The sequence below is a fragment of the Anopheles marshallii genome, chromosome X, assembly GCF_943734725.1.
Source record: "Anopheles marshallii chromosome X, idAnoMarsDA_429_01, whole genome shotgun sequence".
NCBI lineage: Eukaryota > Metazoa > Arthropoda > Insecta > Diptera > Culicidae > Anopheles > Anopheles marshallii.
Window position 1 is genome coordinate 18517839 of NC_071325.1, and position 19626 is coordinate 18537464.

At 38.7% G+C, this 19626-nt stretch overlaps 1 protein-coding gene across 1 annotated transcript in view; it reads right to left on the reverse strand.

The window, feature by feature from the left end:
- LOC128714698 (frequenin-1) overlaps window positions 1–19626 on the reverse strand; it is a 31222-nt gene extending 11596 nt beyond the window's left edge. Inside the window, exons 1-3 of the mRNA XM_053809576.1 lie at window positions 19563–19626; window positions 7686–7759; window positions 7521–7610 (exon numbers count right to left, since the gene is read on the reverse strand). Of these exons, the coding sequence (XP_053665551.1) occupies window positions 7521–7610; window positions 7686–7759; window positions 19563–19626 (228 nt within the window). The remainder of the gene's footprint in view (window positions 1–7520; window positions 7611–7685; window positions 7760–19562) is intronic.

Below are 19626 nucleotides of genomic sequence, written 5' to 3' on the forward strand. Positions count from 1 at the left end.
TACCGTTACGTGACAATGGTCCTGACGAAACCCATACCGTCATACATCGCAATTGGCGGAGAGCGAACACTCCTCACATACACGGGACAGAAACCCACATGCCGGTACTGCGAACTTGCTGCTCACTTCGGCATGACCTGCACGCAAAACAGAAAGTTGTGTGTACAAAAGGCAAGTGTGCAAGAGAGACTCTTGTCATATGCAGCAGTAGTACATGAGAGAGAGTCTGCAGTAAGCCCAGAAGGCGACACGCGGAAACACGCACCCAAGCAGACACAGCAGCCAAACACAATCCAGCAGGCAAGCGCCAGAGCAATTAGACAAGGTCATTCGCTGGCACCTACACATACACGCTCACAATCAGCTAGTAACAGCGTGTCATGCAGTTCCCGACCATCTTCTTTAAAGAGGCATGCCGAAAAAATCAGTGATCAGGGCTGGACTTCTGTCCTTCCTAGAAAAAAGCAAAATCCATATAAAAGGGCAACCAGTGATGATAGTGAATGCGAAGTCAAAGAGCAAGTAAAAACGGTAGGATGTGGTCGTGGCCGTCCTAGAACGATTCGGAACGGAACGGTACGGAAAAAGTAGATTTAAAAATGGCATCGTTGAATGTAATGAATGAATGTACAGTGAATCTGAACAATATCCAAAAACAAACGAAATTGGACAGCTTTCAATCCTTGATGGGATCCTTCGTTGCAGATATAATCTGCATGCAGGAAGTTGCAGACAGTGATATGACAGTGAAAGGATATGAGACAATAACAAACGTAGATCATACAAGAAGAGGCACAGCAATAGCATTCAGAAATAATTTTAAAATAAAAAACGTAGAGCGAAGCTTGGATTCAAGGCTAATTAAATGTGACTTACAGGACAATATAACATTCTGCAACGTTTATGCTCCTTCAGGATCGCAAAATCTGAAGTACAGGAATAAATTCTTCAACAGTACGATTCCCTACTACTTGAGAAATAGCAAACCAAACGTTATTCTGGTAGGAGATTTTAACGCCGTTATAAAGCAAAAAGACGCAACATCAAACAGTGGAATTTGTCACGCTTTAGAAACTCTAGTGCAATCTATGAATGTGAAAGATGCGTGAGAAACGATACGTAGAAACGACGTGGAGTTTTCATACATAACATCAAACGCGGCTTCAAGACTTGACAAAATGTACGTGTCCGATAACCTTCAACAAGGTATTCGCACAGTAGCATATCATATAAACGTTTTTTCTGACCATAAAGTGCACAGCATGCGAATAAGTTTACCTATAACTATAATACATGCTCCAAGAAAGGTATACTGGACGATACGGAAAAACATACTAAGTCAAAAAAACATTACGGAATTTGAAACACATTGTACTTATTTAACACGACAAAAAAAAATAATCAAGCTGGATAGATTGGTGGGTTTCACACGCCAAACCCAAAATAATTGCATTTTTCAAATGGAAAAGTAATGAAAATATAAAACTATTTAGGAACTCACATTATCGATTATACTATCAGCTAAAACGACAATTATTTTGGCAGTCCTGAAGAAATCGTTAAGATCAATCAGATAAAAGCTAAAATGCTAACATTGCAACGGAATTTCATGGCGAATGAATATAGAATCAACGAAAGCAGGGAACTGGATGAAGAGATATCAATATTCCATATAAAAGCAAGAAACAAAAGAAAAGCTATTAACATCGCAGAAATAGTTACAAAAGACGGAACCATTATCAATGAATCAAATGAACTGAAAACCTACATAACTAATTACTTTGAAAAACTATATACAGAAGATCGACATGATAGCCAATATACTTTCTCGTCAAATAGGGTAATTCCTACAAGCTGTGAGAACAATAATAGTATGCATGAAGAAATATCGACATCAGAAATTTGGTCAGCTATTAAACTATCATCCAAAGGCCGAACACCAGGCTGCGATGGAATCCCAATTGAGTTCTATCAGTCGTGTTTTAACATCATACACCGTGAATTAAATTTGGTTATGAACGATATTATGCATTGCAAAATACCCTCTACATTGCTCGAGGGCATAATTGTACTTGACAAAAAGAGAAATGGAACAGATGAGATCAGTCGTTCAGACGCATCACGTTGCTAAATGTCGATTCTAAAATTTTCAGCAGAATAATACGAATACGCAAAGAAACAGTAATTGACATACACAATGTTTTGTCACCAACTCAAAAATGACATAACAAATAAAAAAAAACAATATCTTCCAAGCTACCATATTATTAATAGCTGAACTGAAACAGAAAAAGGTTACAGGGAAACTCATCTCCTTCGATTTGAACCAAGCCTTTGATAGAGTAAATCGAAATTTCCTATACAAAACAGTGAACGAAATAGGAATAAACAAAAACATTATCCATATACTATCAACAATAGGAGACAAAGCAACATCAAAAATTTTAGTAAATGGCACACTAACCAATACATTTCATATACAAAGATCCGTAAGACAAGGGGATCCCATGTCGATGCTTTTGTTTGTGATCTACCTAAATCCGCTAAAAAGGAATTAGAAAAAATATGCTCTGGAGCATGACTGCATCACAGTATATGCTGATGATATTTCTGTAATATCGTCCCCCCTTAAGCAAACTCCACAGAATCAAAGAGTTAATCACACAATTCGGAGAGAAAGCTGGGGCCAAGTTGAATTTATTCAAATGTAAAGGATTAGATATAGGACATACAACAAATCGCAACAAAACTTCACTATCGTGGCTCAATACAACACTAAACATGAAAGTTTTAGGAGTACCGTTCATAAACGATATACGGCTCATGGGAAAAAACTGGGATGAAGTAGTAAAAAATTACGTATCATGTATGGCTCATAACCATAGAATTCTGAATACATTTCAAAAGGTTAAAACTTGCAACACGTATATTCTGCCCAAGATATGGTATATTGCTGCACTTTTTTCCCCGCTGAACTCACAGATCAGCAAAATCAAGGCATAAATAACAAGATTTGTATGGGACAGAGGGAAACTAAGAATTCCGGCTCACACTTTAGCTCTACCAACTAAAGAAGGAGGCCTCGGTCTCCAGATGCCAGATTTGAAGAGTAAAGCTCTGTTGATAAATAGGTACATAAAAAGAAAAGAATTCACGACTATATCCAAGCTAGCATTACAAACAATAGAAAATCCACCAAATACTTCAGCGTCAAATTTTCCCTGTATAAAATCCGTAATCCAAGAAACAGCATATCTTCCGAGGAAAATAATAGAAAATCCGTCAAGCAAGGGCATTTAACAAACACTTTTTAAGACAATTACAAAAACCGAAAATATGTACGCAATACCCGTCCAAACACTGGAAGCAAATATGGAGAAATTTTCACAAAAATCGTATGACAAGCAATCAGAAAAACCTGTACTACTATTTAATTCACGGAAAGGTACACGTCAACGATACACACAAACGAATGAACATCAGAAACTCTGAAAAATGTGAAAGATGCAATGAAATAGAAATGTTAGAACACAAGTACTCAACCTGTTCCATGATAAAACAAAAATTGGAATTTTTTTTAAAATTAACCAAGCATTAGTTTTCCCCGATACTTCCAGGAAAGGAGCGGTTTTTAAACACTTCGTCAATTACATAAATGCAGTTAGTCAAAATCCCGATGTAGACTTAAGTGAAGAATTATTAAGTATAGAATTATAGACTAAGATATTTTATATTGAAATACAGTTTTTGTTTGACTTTGTTATAAAAAAAAATCCATTGGGCAGCTCCTTAAGTTGGAGAGATTACAGTATCGTAGTCTTAGAATCGCACTAGTGAGCATGAAATCTACTCACAGCATGTCCCTAGAAGTGATGGCCGGAGTGATGCCGCTGAGATTACGTTTTGAAATGCTGTCGCTTCGCCTTCTACTTCGTTCTTCAGTATCAAATCCCTTGATCATAGACAATTTTAAAGCGCTTATAGAGACAGGTTCTAAGAGCAAAATCATTAAAATTTATAATGATTTTGTTGCTCTACAAGTCAACCCTAGCGCCCCACAAGCAGTAAACCGTGCTGCTCTTCCTGAGTGCTACAGTTCCATTGTTAGTACAGACTCCCCGTTGCGTGAGGAGATCAAGACCATTCCTCTTGATCTTCGTCCGAGAGTCGTACCGGGCATTTTTGTGAACAAGTACGGCCATTTTGACAAAATGAACCAGTATTACACCAGTATAATTATGGATCACCCTCTGAGGAGGGCATTGGCTTCGGTGTGTATAGTGAGAACACCGAAGCCTTCTTCAAATTGAGGCAGTCATGTTCCGTGTGCGCGGCGGAGCTTGTCGCAATTTTTTACGCACTATTGTTAATAGCAGCGAGTCCCCCGGATCAGTACTTCATTTTTACAGATAGCCTTAGTGCTATTGTAGCATAACTGCTAAATAGCTTAAATTTGGATACAGAAAAGATTGTGACCACCTCACATCAAACGATATATCATAGTACATTTTAAACCCGGTCTGTAACAGTGACCCACATATAGCAAAGACCATGAAAGAAATAACAAAATCAGCAATTGCACGGAACTAGTGACCAACGCAAATGAAAACATAAACAATATGAGGCGCTGAAGAACGCTCAGGTGTTGTGTGTTAAGAAAAGTAAGCATTCTTACAAACCCGCGTGAACTATAAACCTACTTTGAACAGTTATTGAACTATAAATAATAAGCAATTATATTGAGATCATTTTGGTTCACATAGTTTAACAAATAGAGTAAAACCCACAATGTAAAAGTGAGTATAAATAAAGATGCTGCAGCTCAGAACAGACAGGATCGTTTGGACCGTCTGAGCTAGAGATTACTCAACCAAACCTTACATCTTCTCATTTCAAGAGCTTTGAGTGTCCCCCTAGCCAAGGTAAGGCCTCAATGTCTCCAACAGTAGAGTTCTGACGAATCACCCTAACGATCGAAGTTCTTTCGCCCGATCGTACGATGTCAGCGTAACTGACCCAGACACCGGAAAGTGTGACGCGAGTGTTCCCCGTTATCCGTTGGTAAGAACTGTACAGGTAAGCACGTTTACAGCGACGCGAGTGTACCTCATAACCTGGTAAGAAATGTGCTGGGAAGAACGTTTACACTATTGAAGCACTGAAAACTCCAAGGGCTGTTAAGAGCCAAGACTATTTTGTAGTAAAAATTGATGAATTGCTCGGCTCAATGTTTAACAAGGCGATCAGAATCGCTAATCGATCGATCGATCGATCATCTGGGTCCCTTCTCACTGTGGAATTCCCGGCAATGAGAAGGCAGATTCACTGGCCAAAACAGGCGTCAGAGAAGGCGTTTTTTTACGACCGATCCATCTCTTTCCATGAGTTCTTACGCACTCCACAGCAACTTTTCCTGTCTCGTTGGCAGAGTATGTGGGAGGCGGATGAACTCGGGCGATTCCTTTTCTCGATCTCTTCGCAAATGTCCCTGCGACCTTGGTTCGGTGGGCTCCCTATAGATCGTGCGTTCATTCGGATGATGTCCCGACTCATGTAGAATCATTTCGCATTGGATGCACATCTACAGCGTATCAATCTGGCAGAAACAAAAGTGTGTGGCTGTGGGGTCGGATTCCATGATATGGACCATCTTTTATGGTACTGAGTGGAATTCGAAACCGCCAGACTCTCCTTGATAGGAGCAATCGAATCCAGCGGTAGAATCCCGGATACACCGATTCGAGATGTTTTGCCGGGCAGGGATATGAAATACATGAGGCTGATCTTTCGCTTCGAAAGGGACAACGGCCTTATCCTATGAATCCCATCCTTATTTCCCCGTGTATCCTTTCGCTCCCCATCCTTTGTTATTCGTTGTCGTTGTCCTTGTGAATTAATGTTTTTTGCAGTGCTATTTTTAAACCGTTGAGGAAACAGTCGCCTTTGAGGACAACACCAAATCCGCAAAAGGGAGGCAGACTAGACAGGGTGTTTTGTATCGTACAGTCTGTATCCCTTTATTTGTTTTGTTTCAGTCACGCCATGGCCCGTCGAATAATGTCCCTTCCCGTCGAAAAATGTCGAACACAGGAGATCGTTCCAGTGAAGACCGACGCAATAGCACAACAGCCACACCACAAGCAATAGCTCCATAACCACAACAATAACTACAATAACATCACCGGTCCTAGACCATCACATAAAACAATAGGACAGACAAAACGAACAACAACAATAGCACAAACCCCAAAACGACACACAACCAACAACCACCATACACCAACAACCAATTCAACCGAGTATACCCGGAATAAAGCAATTCGCAAGGAGGAAATGCATTCAAAAGGCAAAGTGACTTGTTAAACCCTGTAAGACATTATCGTTACAAGATGACCTCATATTGAAATTTTACTATTTTTACATTTGATCTGGCTACGGGTGCAGCAGATACGGGAAGATCACGCGAAGATAATGCCCTACTAGGTCATGATTATCATTTCTAGCTAATTAAATATTGTTTATTTTGACATACCACGGTATTTGATACCGGTGCAGTTGTGAAAAATAACATCACTGTTATCAGCTGCACCCCTGAACCGCTGTTGTAGTCCAAAAAGCGTTCGGTAGGATTAAATTTGTTATACAGTCATTTCCCGAGCTAAGCAACTGAGCCACTCAAAATTTTAAAATTATCCCAAAAATACGCTACATTTTGATATTAAAATCATTAAATTAGGTAAAAATTCACACAATATGTCGAAATAAACATAAAAATATCAATTAATAATTTGCTTCGTAACGTGAAAAGAAGAAATCAATCACTGAATACTAACTATAAACGATGTTATAAACGAAATTCGAGTTACCCGAATTTCTCTGGCATTATTCGCGAAACTCGGGAAAAACTGTACAATGGTTGATAAACAAAATATCAACACTGAACTTTAAATTACCAGGTATGAATTGTTGAAATTTAACCACTTTATCAAAGAAGTCATATATTTTGACATGGATAAAATCAGTGCTAGGGTAGAACAAAACAAAATTGAGTGGGGGAGTTGAAGGGTCCTACGTTAGTAAGTAATTTACCAGTAATTTACCCAAAACATAGCCATAAGGATGAACCAGACATCATAGAGATACTAATAAACCGTGACCACTAAGCAAAGTTTCCAGATCTCGGAACCATAATAATAAATTCAATACTCCACGACAATGCTTTGTAAATTAAAAACAGCTTTTGAAAAATTCGCATGAGTCATTCTGGGATGAATTGGAGGATATTAAGTCAATGTTGTATCAAAGGGTGCTTTGCTGCTTTTTGTGATGGTTGGTCCCTGGAAGATATATTTATCGTTCAGCTAACGAAAGACTTACAACAGCTCTCTGTTTACCGCCTTTCAACCTATCACTGATATTCTATTCGCTGGAGGTTATCAATTAACAAAACTTGGAAGGATTTTAATATTCCGTATCAACTATTTATTTTTTATGATAACCAGTATTTTAAGGATACTCACATTATTTTCGTCGAAAACTCTGAAGACAAGTGATGCAAATTTACTCGGGTCGCCTTGTGGGAAGAACTGTTTATATATTTTAATGAAACCCTGTAATAGATTGAAAAAAACTGCATATTTTAGGAATCCTTTATGCTTTACGAATTGTTGAATAATGTAACTTACCTGCTCTGTTAAAAGACCATTTGGACAGTCTTTCAAAAATCCTTTATGCCATTGCCGAATTTCTTTCTCTGTAACTGTATTGGATTAGAGACCAGAAAACAAATGAATGATTTATTAATATACCATGCAGTGTTGCGAACACATTTCCTTTTACCCGAATAAAAACAAAACCAACGAAGCAAAATCAAGCAAAAAATACATTCTGATCCTCGTTTATGTGCAAATTTATACGAGTGTTAAACTATGCTGCTCTAACTACCGATGTAAATATTAATGTTTTCAAATACGCTGAACTAAAACATTTTTTTTTTTAAAAGCGAGTAAGTGTTCCCCTAATGCAAAATAGTAGTAATAATTCTTTTTTTATGGTATAATAATAACATCCGAGTACAGATTACCTCAAACTACGCAAACTTTTTTAAACCCATAACTACAAAACGATTACCATACAGTACCATGAGTTTGATATGTAACCTACAAAAATTAAAACATACTCGTGCATCTGACTGAAAGGAAATTTATGTTATTTATCATATGCAGTCTTTTCCCGAGTTACGCGAATTCGAGATACGCGAATCCCGAAATTTTGATAATTCGTGTAATTTTGTAAAATTGAACGCATAACGCCATATCCATAACCTAAGGCAGCCATAACGCCACTACTTGGATTACATTGTCCTTACTATGCAATTACGATTTCACAGATTTATTTTCAACCCATCCGTTGCAAAACCTTCTTTGATGCGCTATCGAATCTTACGGTTTACGACGCTCGCCTTATTGGTTTAGATTATTATCCTGTATTTGCAAGCAAATCAGTAACAGTTGAACAGCAGCAGCAACAGTAGAAGTGGAATAGTAGCATACAGAGAGTGGTCGAGGATTTAAAACTGAATTCAAATGAACGTAATCAAGAACTAACCCGAAACAGGGTATCTCATTTGAACCGGGACATTGCAACAAGATACGCCACTCCACCGGAAGAGAGTTCTGCAGCACGAAAGGCACGATTGAATCGGAAGCGTCAATTTGAATATCGACAGCCAATGGCAACATTTATTCTGTACCTGTACTTCAGGAAACATACATAGCAAACACGTCATCAATTTGTGTAAATTTGCCAAATCTTTTAGGCGTGGAAGCTCCAGTTAATCGTGAGCCGCGCCAACATCGCCAAGATCGTAATGCCAGACTGAACAGCGACAACTGCTTTTGAGGCGATATAGTTGTCGAACATTAAATGTAGAACTTGCTTTTCACGTCCACTACAACCAACCCGAAAGACATATGCTATGCATGCTACAACCATGTCTATGTTGTGCCGCACAAAAGTGGCCTGGGGAGAGCCCGTCACAATGCTGCAACGATGCAAAAATTTTCCTCCCTTAATTTGATAAACCACCAGCCACTCTGCGCTAGCCTAATGAAAACCGGTATTTTATACAACGTTTTTATATGTATAATAATGCGTTCGCTTTCACTTCTATGAGTTCATCAGTGCGTCAAATTGAATTGATCACGATAAAGGCTTTGCTGCAGGGTGTAATGTGTACAATTAACGAATTCAAGGAGCCCTCTGTCACAAAATAGGTAGTCTGTCTCCTTGTCCAGAACATGCGCCGCTCTATGCACAGCTTTATTTCTACGATTCGAGCTCAGAACAACAGCGCACTGTTATCTTTTGCTATGCGTATGAGCGAATGTCCCGTGATGACAATTTGCAGCTGGGTATTCATGCGAGAATGCTGGATGACGATCGAGGGCGTTATAATTGACCAACCGCAGTCGAGATATATATATTGGGTATATTGATCACCTCTGAACACTCAGAACCATGTAAGGTGGGTGTGCTACAAATCCGTGCCTCTGGAACTTTAATGCATGTTTTTGACCGCAACTAGCTTTACGATGCTTTGCAATATCCCTTACACCACCAATATGGTATAAGTTGGGTGGACGTATGAAGTGAGCAAAGCTTCAAGGCGGAACAACACAAGGTTGGTAGTCAATGGACATAATCAGAGTAGTAGTGATGCGGATACGCACGAACATCGCTCTTCACAAAAAATGCATCCTTGCGAATATGCTGCATATCGCCTATGCTGGCCGGAAGGAGATCATTCATTACTTCATTAGCAGGACGATTGATGCAACAAAATTGTGTATATCAGTACTGTAAAATGAAGGAACACAGGTTGAAATACCAACGCGAACATCAAGCACAGCTGCGTGCTGATGCATACGCTGACGATGATAATTTTGACGAATTACAGTTGCGTTCAGAGACTACTCACCTTTTTGTTACAAAAGGCTTATTGATGAGAAGGGGCACACGTATTATCCTTGCATCATTATTTGTTAAAAGTAACCGCTCCATGCGCACCAAAACGCAATTGCTATGGTACGGGCTATGGGTAAGTCGGAGCTATTGGTAACGGTAACATGCAATCCGACATGGTCAGAAATCATGATTGCCTTGCTACCTATGAAACAAGCTTTAGACTGGCCAGATTTGACAGCTCGATTTTTTCGTCTAAAGCTCAAGGCGATCCTAAATGATTTATCGTCAGGTGCGTCCGACCTCTAAGTCTCATGAATACATGTAATCAAATTTCAGAAATGTGGCCTTTCCTGTGCTCATTGACTTATAATTATTATTTATAAAGAATCCGACAGGCTGGTATCAGCAGAAAGTAAAGATCCTGAAAATGTGCAACTTTACGAGACGGTCAGGAAATGCATGTTATATGGACCGTTTCTGAGATCAGGGCCACAAAGGCCGTGTATGAGAGACGGCATCTGCTCGAAGCACTATCTGAAAGAGTTTTGTCCCCTACAATCCGTGGTTGTCCCATAACTATAACTCCCACTTTAATTATGAGTTATGTGGAATGGTAACAAGCGAAAAATACCTCTTTAAATATGTCAATAAAAGATACGACCAGGACAGGACGAAACGGTAGATTAAATGCAACAGTACCTTGATGCATCTTACATTCCGGCGTCGTAGAGCTGCTGGCGCATAATGCGTTTCGAACTGCATGCAAACTCACATACCATTGTTTAAATATCGATTCATCCTTAGACAGTGCCGAATTGCAGTCATCATACGATGCTTACGCGTTTTTTCTGGTCTCACATGACGATTTCACTCGAATGCTGACATACCAAGATGTACCAATTAGGGAAGGGTTGATCCGACCATTTGCCGGATCGGATCGATCCAGAGTGCTCCGGGGTCGTAGAGCGGTCCGGATCATGATTCCGCGCTCCGGATTTCAGTTTCAGTTTTATGTTATTCCATACATATTAAAGTTTTATATTACTATCTCAAGGAGTCACAATCGAATGTCTTGAATAAAAGTCATGCCAACCTATCATGCCAGCATAGTACAATGCTAACATAATACTGACAGAAATATTTGATAATAAACTTAACATTGTTATCACCAGCATGACCTAACAAACCCATACAATGAAAAAGGTGCTTTCGTTAACCGTCTGAGGATAACTTACGGAACAGTATTATGTGGATTGAATTCAATTTACGACAATTGAAGTTGATTTCATGTTGTCTTCATAAGCCTCCTTGCAGTTATTATCATGAGTTACGCCATGTTTTGTAAGTCACACCGACGAGTTAATTTAAGACTGCCTTATTAATGTAATCTAATATTTTTTGAGTTTGTATATTAGATAACATACAAACTCAACAAATATTAGGTTACATTACTAAGGCAGTTAAATTACCTCTGTGTCACCTGTGTAATCTGTTGTGAAAATTGTAATAATAGCATCTGTGTGATTCCCAGCGAGCAATCGAGCCACTCCCCATCAAATTTTTCACGGATCTCTCGTTCTGGCCTACACGCGACGTGAGATAAAAGACAAACACACACGTCATACACACGCGAAATCACGGTTCGCCCTCGCCTCGTGTACGGACGTACGAAACGCACCAACACATGCAAAGCGACCGACCGCAAAGCGTGTGTCGACAGCGTACGTACCTATGTATAGAATGTGTTGCCACTTGCGCGACCTTTTTGCATAGCTGGCTGACCTGGCTTTTGCTATTTCGGAGCCAGTTCGACAAGCGCAGTGTTCTGCGCTGTATACAGCGCGGGTGCTTTTCGGACTCATCGTACTGCGTTTTACACAGCGCAGTGTTCTCGTTCGGACTCTTCATCGTACTGCGTTTTACACAGCGCAGTTTCCTCATTCGACTTCCGCATGGTTCTGTGGAACAAGTGAAACAAGTGCTGAAATTCAGTGGTATAATTAGATACATTCCGATGCAATGCATAGCGGCGGTCAATAACTTACGGGTGTTTGAGAATAGCAAAAAAAAAGCAATATTTAAATAATAATTTTATTAAAAAAAGAAAATGTATTTCTTTATGATTTTCCTGTGTAAAATTTTTACTGCCGTAAAAATGAAAAAAAATTCGAACGAATGTTAATAAAAAAGACTAATATTAGACGATTGCATTATTTTTAAATATTAATATTTGGAACTTATTTGCTGCTGTAAGTTATTACATAATTGCTTCAAATAAATATGCTCAATTCTGTTATACTTGCAACTAGTTCTTCGATTACCCGAATTTTTACCGTTGAGCAGCGTGTTTCAATTTTAATTAAAAAAACATTCCCTGCTTCTGTGGTCGGTGTCCCGTAGCCGCACTTACCGACCACTCTCAATAGATTAATGATATGAGTTCTGTTTGAAAATTGAAGTTTTGGGCCAGTTCACGCGCAACTGCAAAACAAATGTTTATCTAAAATCAGGTCCAGAACGTTTTACATTCGGTTCTTTGGATCATTGTGACCGACTGTTGAAGCTACGAGCACCACATTACGCAAGCGTGGTCGTCCTAAAGAAAGCTTTCCATGAAGCAGCATACAAGAATTTTATGCTTTTATTTTGTGCAGCAACATTCTTATCATCTTCTGTATATGAAAGCGAATGGGAGCTTACAAAACAAATGCTGGATCAGTTCGTCAAGGATTTTCGCACTATTTATGGAGAAAGAAGTGTTTCAAGCGATTTTCACAATATTCAGTATGTTTACGAGAGTGTCGTCAGATTTGGACTTTTGAAAGAAATCTCCACGTATGCTTTCGAAACCGAACCAACACCTGAAGTGTCGGATGAAAGGAAGGAGCAAACTTTTGGAACAAATTGTTAACAGAGTGTGTGAACTACGTCATGAAAATGTAACCACAGTAACAACGAAACCAGCAATTACCCAACGATAACTACACCAGGGCATAACATTTCGTTACACATCACTCTCGAATTCAGCTTAAGGAAAGGACCCAGGAATGAATGGTTCTTATTGAAGGACAACACCAAAATGAAATATTGCAGGGCAGTTCAATCAGAAACTGAAGGTATAACCGTCTATGGTTATGAATTCGTTCGTCAGTACGAATTGTTTGACTATCCTTGTTCTTCTACAAAGCTAATGATGTTCCAAGCCAGTGTGAGTGTCCTTTCCCCTTCGATAAGAGAAGTGTCGGTTTCCGATATCCGCTGTAAGCTAGTAAGAATTAATGTGGATCAATCTGCTGCAGCATATCTGCTAAACCTCTAGTTGTAGCACAATTCTATCTGGAATAGTGAAATTGCTAACTGTGACCTACTTTAAGTGGAACCAAATACGCGGAAGAACAGACGAGCATCGCGTAATCGTAAAGACACAATACAATTGTTATTAACACGGAAACATGACAGCAACTCGTAGCCACGCAACTAAAAGAAAGGAAGTAAACATCTTAGCGTAAACTCATGACTTGGTCATCGCAACCGCACCGCGCATCAAATAACGGTAAGCCGAAATTTACCGTTTCTGTTTAGAACAGAAGAAAGCTACAAAACTTAAGAAACTAAAATAAAACCTCATACATTTAAGCAGATAAAGCATAACATATTAATGTAACAACGAAAAGGAAGCCGTTTAAAACTAAATATAAATAAAAAAGCCTAAGATATAAATAAAGCCAACTAAAGCTTGAAACATTCAAAGTCGGAGATGAAGTTGGCCTGACTGGCTTAAAGTTCATACAACTACAACCCATTGTGTTCTTCTTTCAAGAGCTTTGAGTGTCCCCTACCCAAGGTAAGGCTTCAATGTCTCCAACAATCGAGTAGGAGAACCCCCTTTGAGTTCAGACGAAGAGCCTGAACGATCGAAGTTCTTTGGTTCGATCGTACAATGTCAGTATAACTGACCTACCCACCGTAAAGTGTGACGCAAGTGTACCCCATTACCAATCGGTAAGAAATGTCCAGGTAAACACGTTTACAACGAGGACTCGTTGTAGTTCCGTTAATACATACTTTGCAACCCTTGTAAGTTATGATGAATAAAATATGTTAATACATACAGTAGATTGTTCATAAATATGGTTTCATCCTTGTGTTTCAAATGAATAACATTAACATTAACATTAGCGATTAACATATAATAGCATAACCAACGTTTATAATTTATACACTGTAAACGGTTAAATAACATACATACAGTAATACGTGCCAGAATAAAACGTTATGTACAAATTCCAATTAAAACGTTTCATGGAGCAGCGCCTTAAGTTACAATAAAGAAAATAACCGAACCCGCATCAGCGAGCAACGGTTTTGATTCATTTAAATAAACCTGAATTCTTCACTTGTCTCCAACAACCGCAAACTCCTACCGTACACATCACTGTACAGCGATACCGAACAGTGTTTTTCACAGGTACCTGTGTCCGTTACCTGTTGTTTATCCAGTTTCGTAAAATAATCCGGCACATGATGCAGTTGTGTAACAAATATCTTACATAAAACTGTATACTTCTAGAGAGCAAAAACAGGAATTATCCACCAAGAATGAAATAAACAGCAAACAATCGAATCATTCATGCGATAATAATGAGGATAATCATTCATGCAATAATAAATGTCAATCAATACGCAGAACGCGTAAATACAATACAATACGTAGAAAGCATACAATAAATTATTTCGTCTACAAATGTACACTATTACGAAATGAAGTAACTTTGTAATCTACGTACATTTAAAATATTTCCCGTTCCGTCACGTTCATATATGATATGCAACGTACGCAACTCAACAACAATCAGACGGCAATAATGTAAGTACCACTTTCTTCTGTACCAATGCTTTAATCCAATGTTCTCTTTCATTACAGCACCAGCGACAAGAAAATTGTATGGGAAAAAGAGAGACGTATCGAAAAAAGACACGGGAGCACATACGAATGCTCCCCATTAGCGTATAGCGCTCACCCCGGCTTGTCGCGGCTGAGAGAAAAAAAAAATTATATTTTTAGCCAAATTTCCCCCTCCACTCGCATCCAATATTTCGTCATAAAATCAATCAAAATTTTGCTGCAACCTAGCGTAAACCCTTACGCTGCAAACGCCGGAAGGTGACTGAAGCGTACGTGGCCACCCCGGTGAGAGTGTGTGCGTGAAGGTTGAAATTATCTGACCATCGGTACTCCGAATGTAGGTCGATGCGGTATATCCGCGACTAAAAGAACAAAAGGTGTTCGGAAACTTTGTTCGACTGGGAATTATTTAATGTTTATGCGCATAATCAACGGGATAAGATTTCATGAAAAAGGAGCAGGTGTGCAGGTTGGGAGAGAGACAAACAAAAAACGAACAATTTTGAGCGCAAATACTCTAACACGGCCACTCGGGGCGCTTTAACATATGTGTGCAAGTAGGAAAGATATACACTTCAGATAAAACATGAACAAACTGGTTTGTTTTTCATTGAGCTAAAATGTTCAGCGAGCAAATTTTCCATACGATTTGACGTTTCTTGTTCAATGTTCAGTGCCTGTAGACCGCCGGTGTGCGTTTGTTTGTGGCGTTGCGCCGTAATTTTACTTTGACTGATATTGAGTTTGTGTGTATTGTGTTACATTTATTTGGTGTACATTATTTGGTGTACATTATACATAATGTTATTTTTTACATTGAAACTAAACAGTTTTGGCGTTGATTTGGGAGAATATTTTAATAATTATTTTTGAGTGACATAGGATTCCATGTATTTTTAAAAAATTTCCCAAGGGTTTATCAGCAATTTTGAACGCAGTTGTCTTTACTATTCAGATTCCTGCAGTTATTCTCGTATTTTTGTTTTTTTGTGTTCATTAATATAATAAAATTGGATGTTGCGTTTTGTTATGTTTTATTCAAAATCCGTAGGAAGTATAATTTATTTTAAAGACAATTTTCTAAGGATACTTCAGCTACAGCTTTTCAAGGGTGTTTCAAGATTTCAGCCTTTTATTTTGCTGCTATAAATTGATTGCCCAAATGTTTTTATTGTGGTTTTAGCTGAAGTTTTCGTTGATTTTCCAAAAGTATTTCATGAGCTTTCTAGAAATCTTTCACGGTCTTAGAGAAGTTTTCCACGAGTTTTCCAGAAGGTTTTATTACATTTGAAATCACGTTTCGGCTTATTTTGAATCAGATCACTTAACGCTACGGACTTTACTTGTAGTATATTTAGATTCATTTTAACCCGGATCGCTTGGACTCAATCGGAATCATATTTATGGATCGGATCGGACTCTGTTGCTACAGAAATGTCACATGGGTGCGGCATACGTGTGCGTTATGAAAACGCGTTGAGAAACGCAAAACTAGGATCCGGTAGAGACCTTGGAGAAAAAGAAGAATAGAGAGGAACCTAGTGTGTGAGGATTAGTATAAGGGCGACAACGAACGCACTAGGACGAGCACAATTTTAATAGCTCAGTGCAACAAGCTGGACTGAATAAAGTGTTTAAAACTAGTAACGCGTTCAAATTAGTGCTACTCTGCTTCCGTAAGTAATAGACTCATTATTGTATCAGATCGGATCGGAATCATAATTCCGGCCCGGAACGCTCAACTCTAGTACCAATGCATTAACACTTTGCAGTGCTGACTACAATCCAGAAACTTTCATGACATGGGACAGGAAAACCCTCCATCGTATTCGAAAATACGGTAAGGTGATAGGCCGAATGGTCGCTTGCTCGATAATACACATAAAGCGCTATTGCAAACGGCTGCTTTTATGTTACCGAAAAAGACCAACATCTTTCTAAGATCTGCGATGGACGAAACATTGTGTACTACATATCACCAGGCAGCAATAACGGCAGCAACGCCATTTGTTTGCATTAATCTTTACTGAAGTAGACCCGCAGAACCCACTAAGGTTACGGGATACGTTTACAAATGATCTTTGTGAAGATTTTCATTACCATAATCGAGAGCGGTATACCTTTGAAGACTCACATCAAAACGAATGTTATGTGATATGGATCAACTGCAAGCATTAAAGATCATCGCGATGAACTACTCCTACCAAAATCCCCTCCACTTTTATTGATAAGTCCCAGCTTACCAAGTTTGAACTCGTCCAGGATCAATTTTCGGTTGAGATGGACGTTAATCCACTACTCGATGCAGAGCGTTCATACAGCGTGAGTGCACTGAAAGGAACAATTTGGACGGTGGGGTGTCTAAATCCAGAACAGATATATGAGATAATCACAGCCACAGTCAATCGTAACTCTGACAGGGAAAATATGACTCTGACATCGCAGGGAAATGTCTACCATTCGATAGAAGGGTGATGCTACTGTGCGGTGACTTTTAGCAAATACTCCCAATTGTGCCGAAAGGTACAGATGCGCAAATTTCAAGTTAGTGCCTTCAGCAGAGTTAATTGTGGTGTTAATTGGAGCAGAGTTAAAGTGTTAGATACTGCGTTTACGTATTGAATATAAATACCGCGTTTACGGGTTACGTATTTGAAGTATTATGCCCAAATCACTCCCTGCTTTTAAACAAATGATTCAAACTCAACGCAATCTTTCACAAGGGGGGTTATAAACATGCAGCCGAAAAGCTGCCAAGAGTCGGGCTGATGAAATTAAAAGCTCCCGTTCAAAAAACCGGAGCTTGCAATCAAAAATGTGCGCCGGCGACAAGAACTCGACGCGTCAAAAAATGTGTGCTGCCAGTCAAAACTAAAGTGTAAAACCCTATATTTGAAAAAAAAAACGTATCGACCAAATTTTTTTTAAACACATTTCAAACGAGTTGCGGAAAATACTTAACGGATTTAGAAATTTATATTTTATTCTATATTGATTTTCCTTCAAATTTTATTAAATTCTTCAATTATTCATTTTCATTACAATATTTCACCGAACTCGGATCACGCATTGAAAAGTAATCAAATTTTAAAGTTTACCGTAACGGTGACAGTGTCGTGCATCCATTTTTCCTGGAATGCACATCTTGGCGCCACATTGCGCTCAGTCGCGCGTGTTTCAACTATCTTGTGAACGGAACTTTAAACATCATTCGTCATACTTTGTCTATGCATTAATGTACCTTTATTGCATCCGTTCGTTCATACATACCTTTTGTTTCGTCACTTTGTTAAATTATTTTACTATACTAAATTTGAATGAAGACCGCAACACATACTGCCAACACAACTGTCCCCGTTAGCGGATCCAACGATACAAGGGATCACAATAAAGATTCTCGGGCATTCGCATACAACTACTCGTACGACATTTAAACGGATTTAGAGCACTGTCGTTTCCCATAGTCAGCGTGTGGTTAACTGGCTGCATATTTGACAAGATGAGCGCATAATCTTCCCCGTTTCATTGAGTCGATAAAGCCAACCTACGCAAATACAAGAAGCGCAAATACAAGCATTGTGTCGAAATCATTGTTGGGTTTGTAAGGCGCAAACGTGAAGCGTAAACACTAGTAAACAAACCTTCAAGCGCAAATAAATGTAAACAGATCATACCTACGACTAGCAGATAAGATATGCACTTGTACTTATGTGCTTTATTCATTTTGGTACAATTTGATATAACGGCCCTTCTTTGCGCGCCAAATGCAGTGTTTGGATGAGACGCGTACTCGGGGAGCCCGGGAGCGCAAAAATGTAGTAACCAAACGAAGCGCAGAAAAATCAGTACATCTTGACACAACGCTTGTATTTGCACCCGGCGTTTGCGCCCCCTATTGTTTAGCTTATACACTCCGATAAAACATGAAACAAATGAGACACAATAATATGCAACAGATTAAACATAATAATATCAATTTTCAGGCTACAATCGTCAAGAACATTCCGACAAACTATAGAAACTTCAATTTACAAACACAAAAAAAAAACCCAAGCACATTGCCAAACCATTCAAAAAGTGGTGTAAGTATAACATAAAAAGCTATAATATTGTAATGCTTGGAAAGCAAACAAAAACAAAATGAAGTATTAACATTTTACCAATGATCAGTTGCTGCAACTGCGCTGTATACAGACTTGTAAAACATCTCTTACCAACACTTTAAAATACTTCACAACCGTTCATAACACGGCTAAATGTAGTGAGATTTCTCTACTTTGTTGATCGTACGATGTTCTTTTGGGCGTTATTTTTAACTGCGGTGCATTAAGAATAACATCCAGGAAATAAAACAAGGTTATTTCGAACGTCGAAACTAAATGTACTCGTAACCTCAATAAATAGCTACACTACGTCACAGTTTTCAGTCATTAACACATTTTATGTACTTTACATTTTATATTATGTATTTTATGTAACTTTAAACAACATTTTCAGCAAGCTCTTATGACTATTCAACTATACACGTCTGTCGTTGAGATAAATTGACCGAAACGGTTTGTAGGATAGCACCCAATAAACTGCTACAGAACTCGAACTACACATGCACATGGACATTGAAAGCATTAAACTTCAGCACAATCACAAGAACAACAAATTTTGCAGCCGGCATTTTGCCACTGGTACTCACAGTAGGTTGCTGTCGTTAGACGATCGATGGTATCTTGTTTTAGTTTGGAATTCTTTTTTCCCAT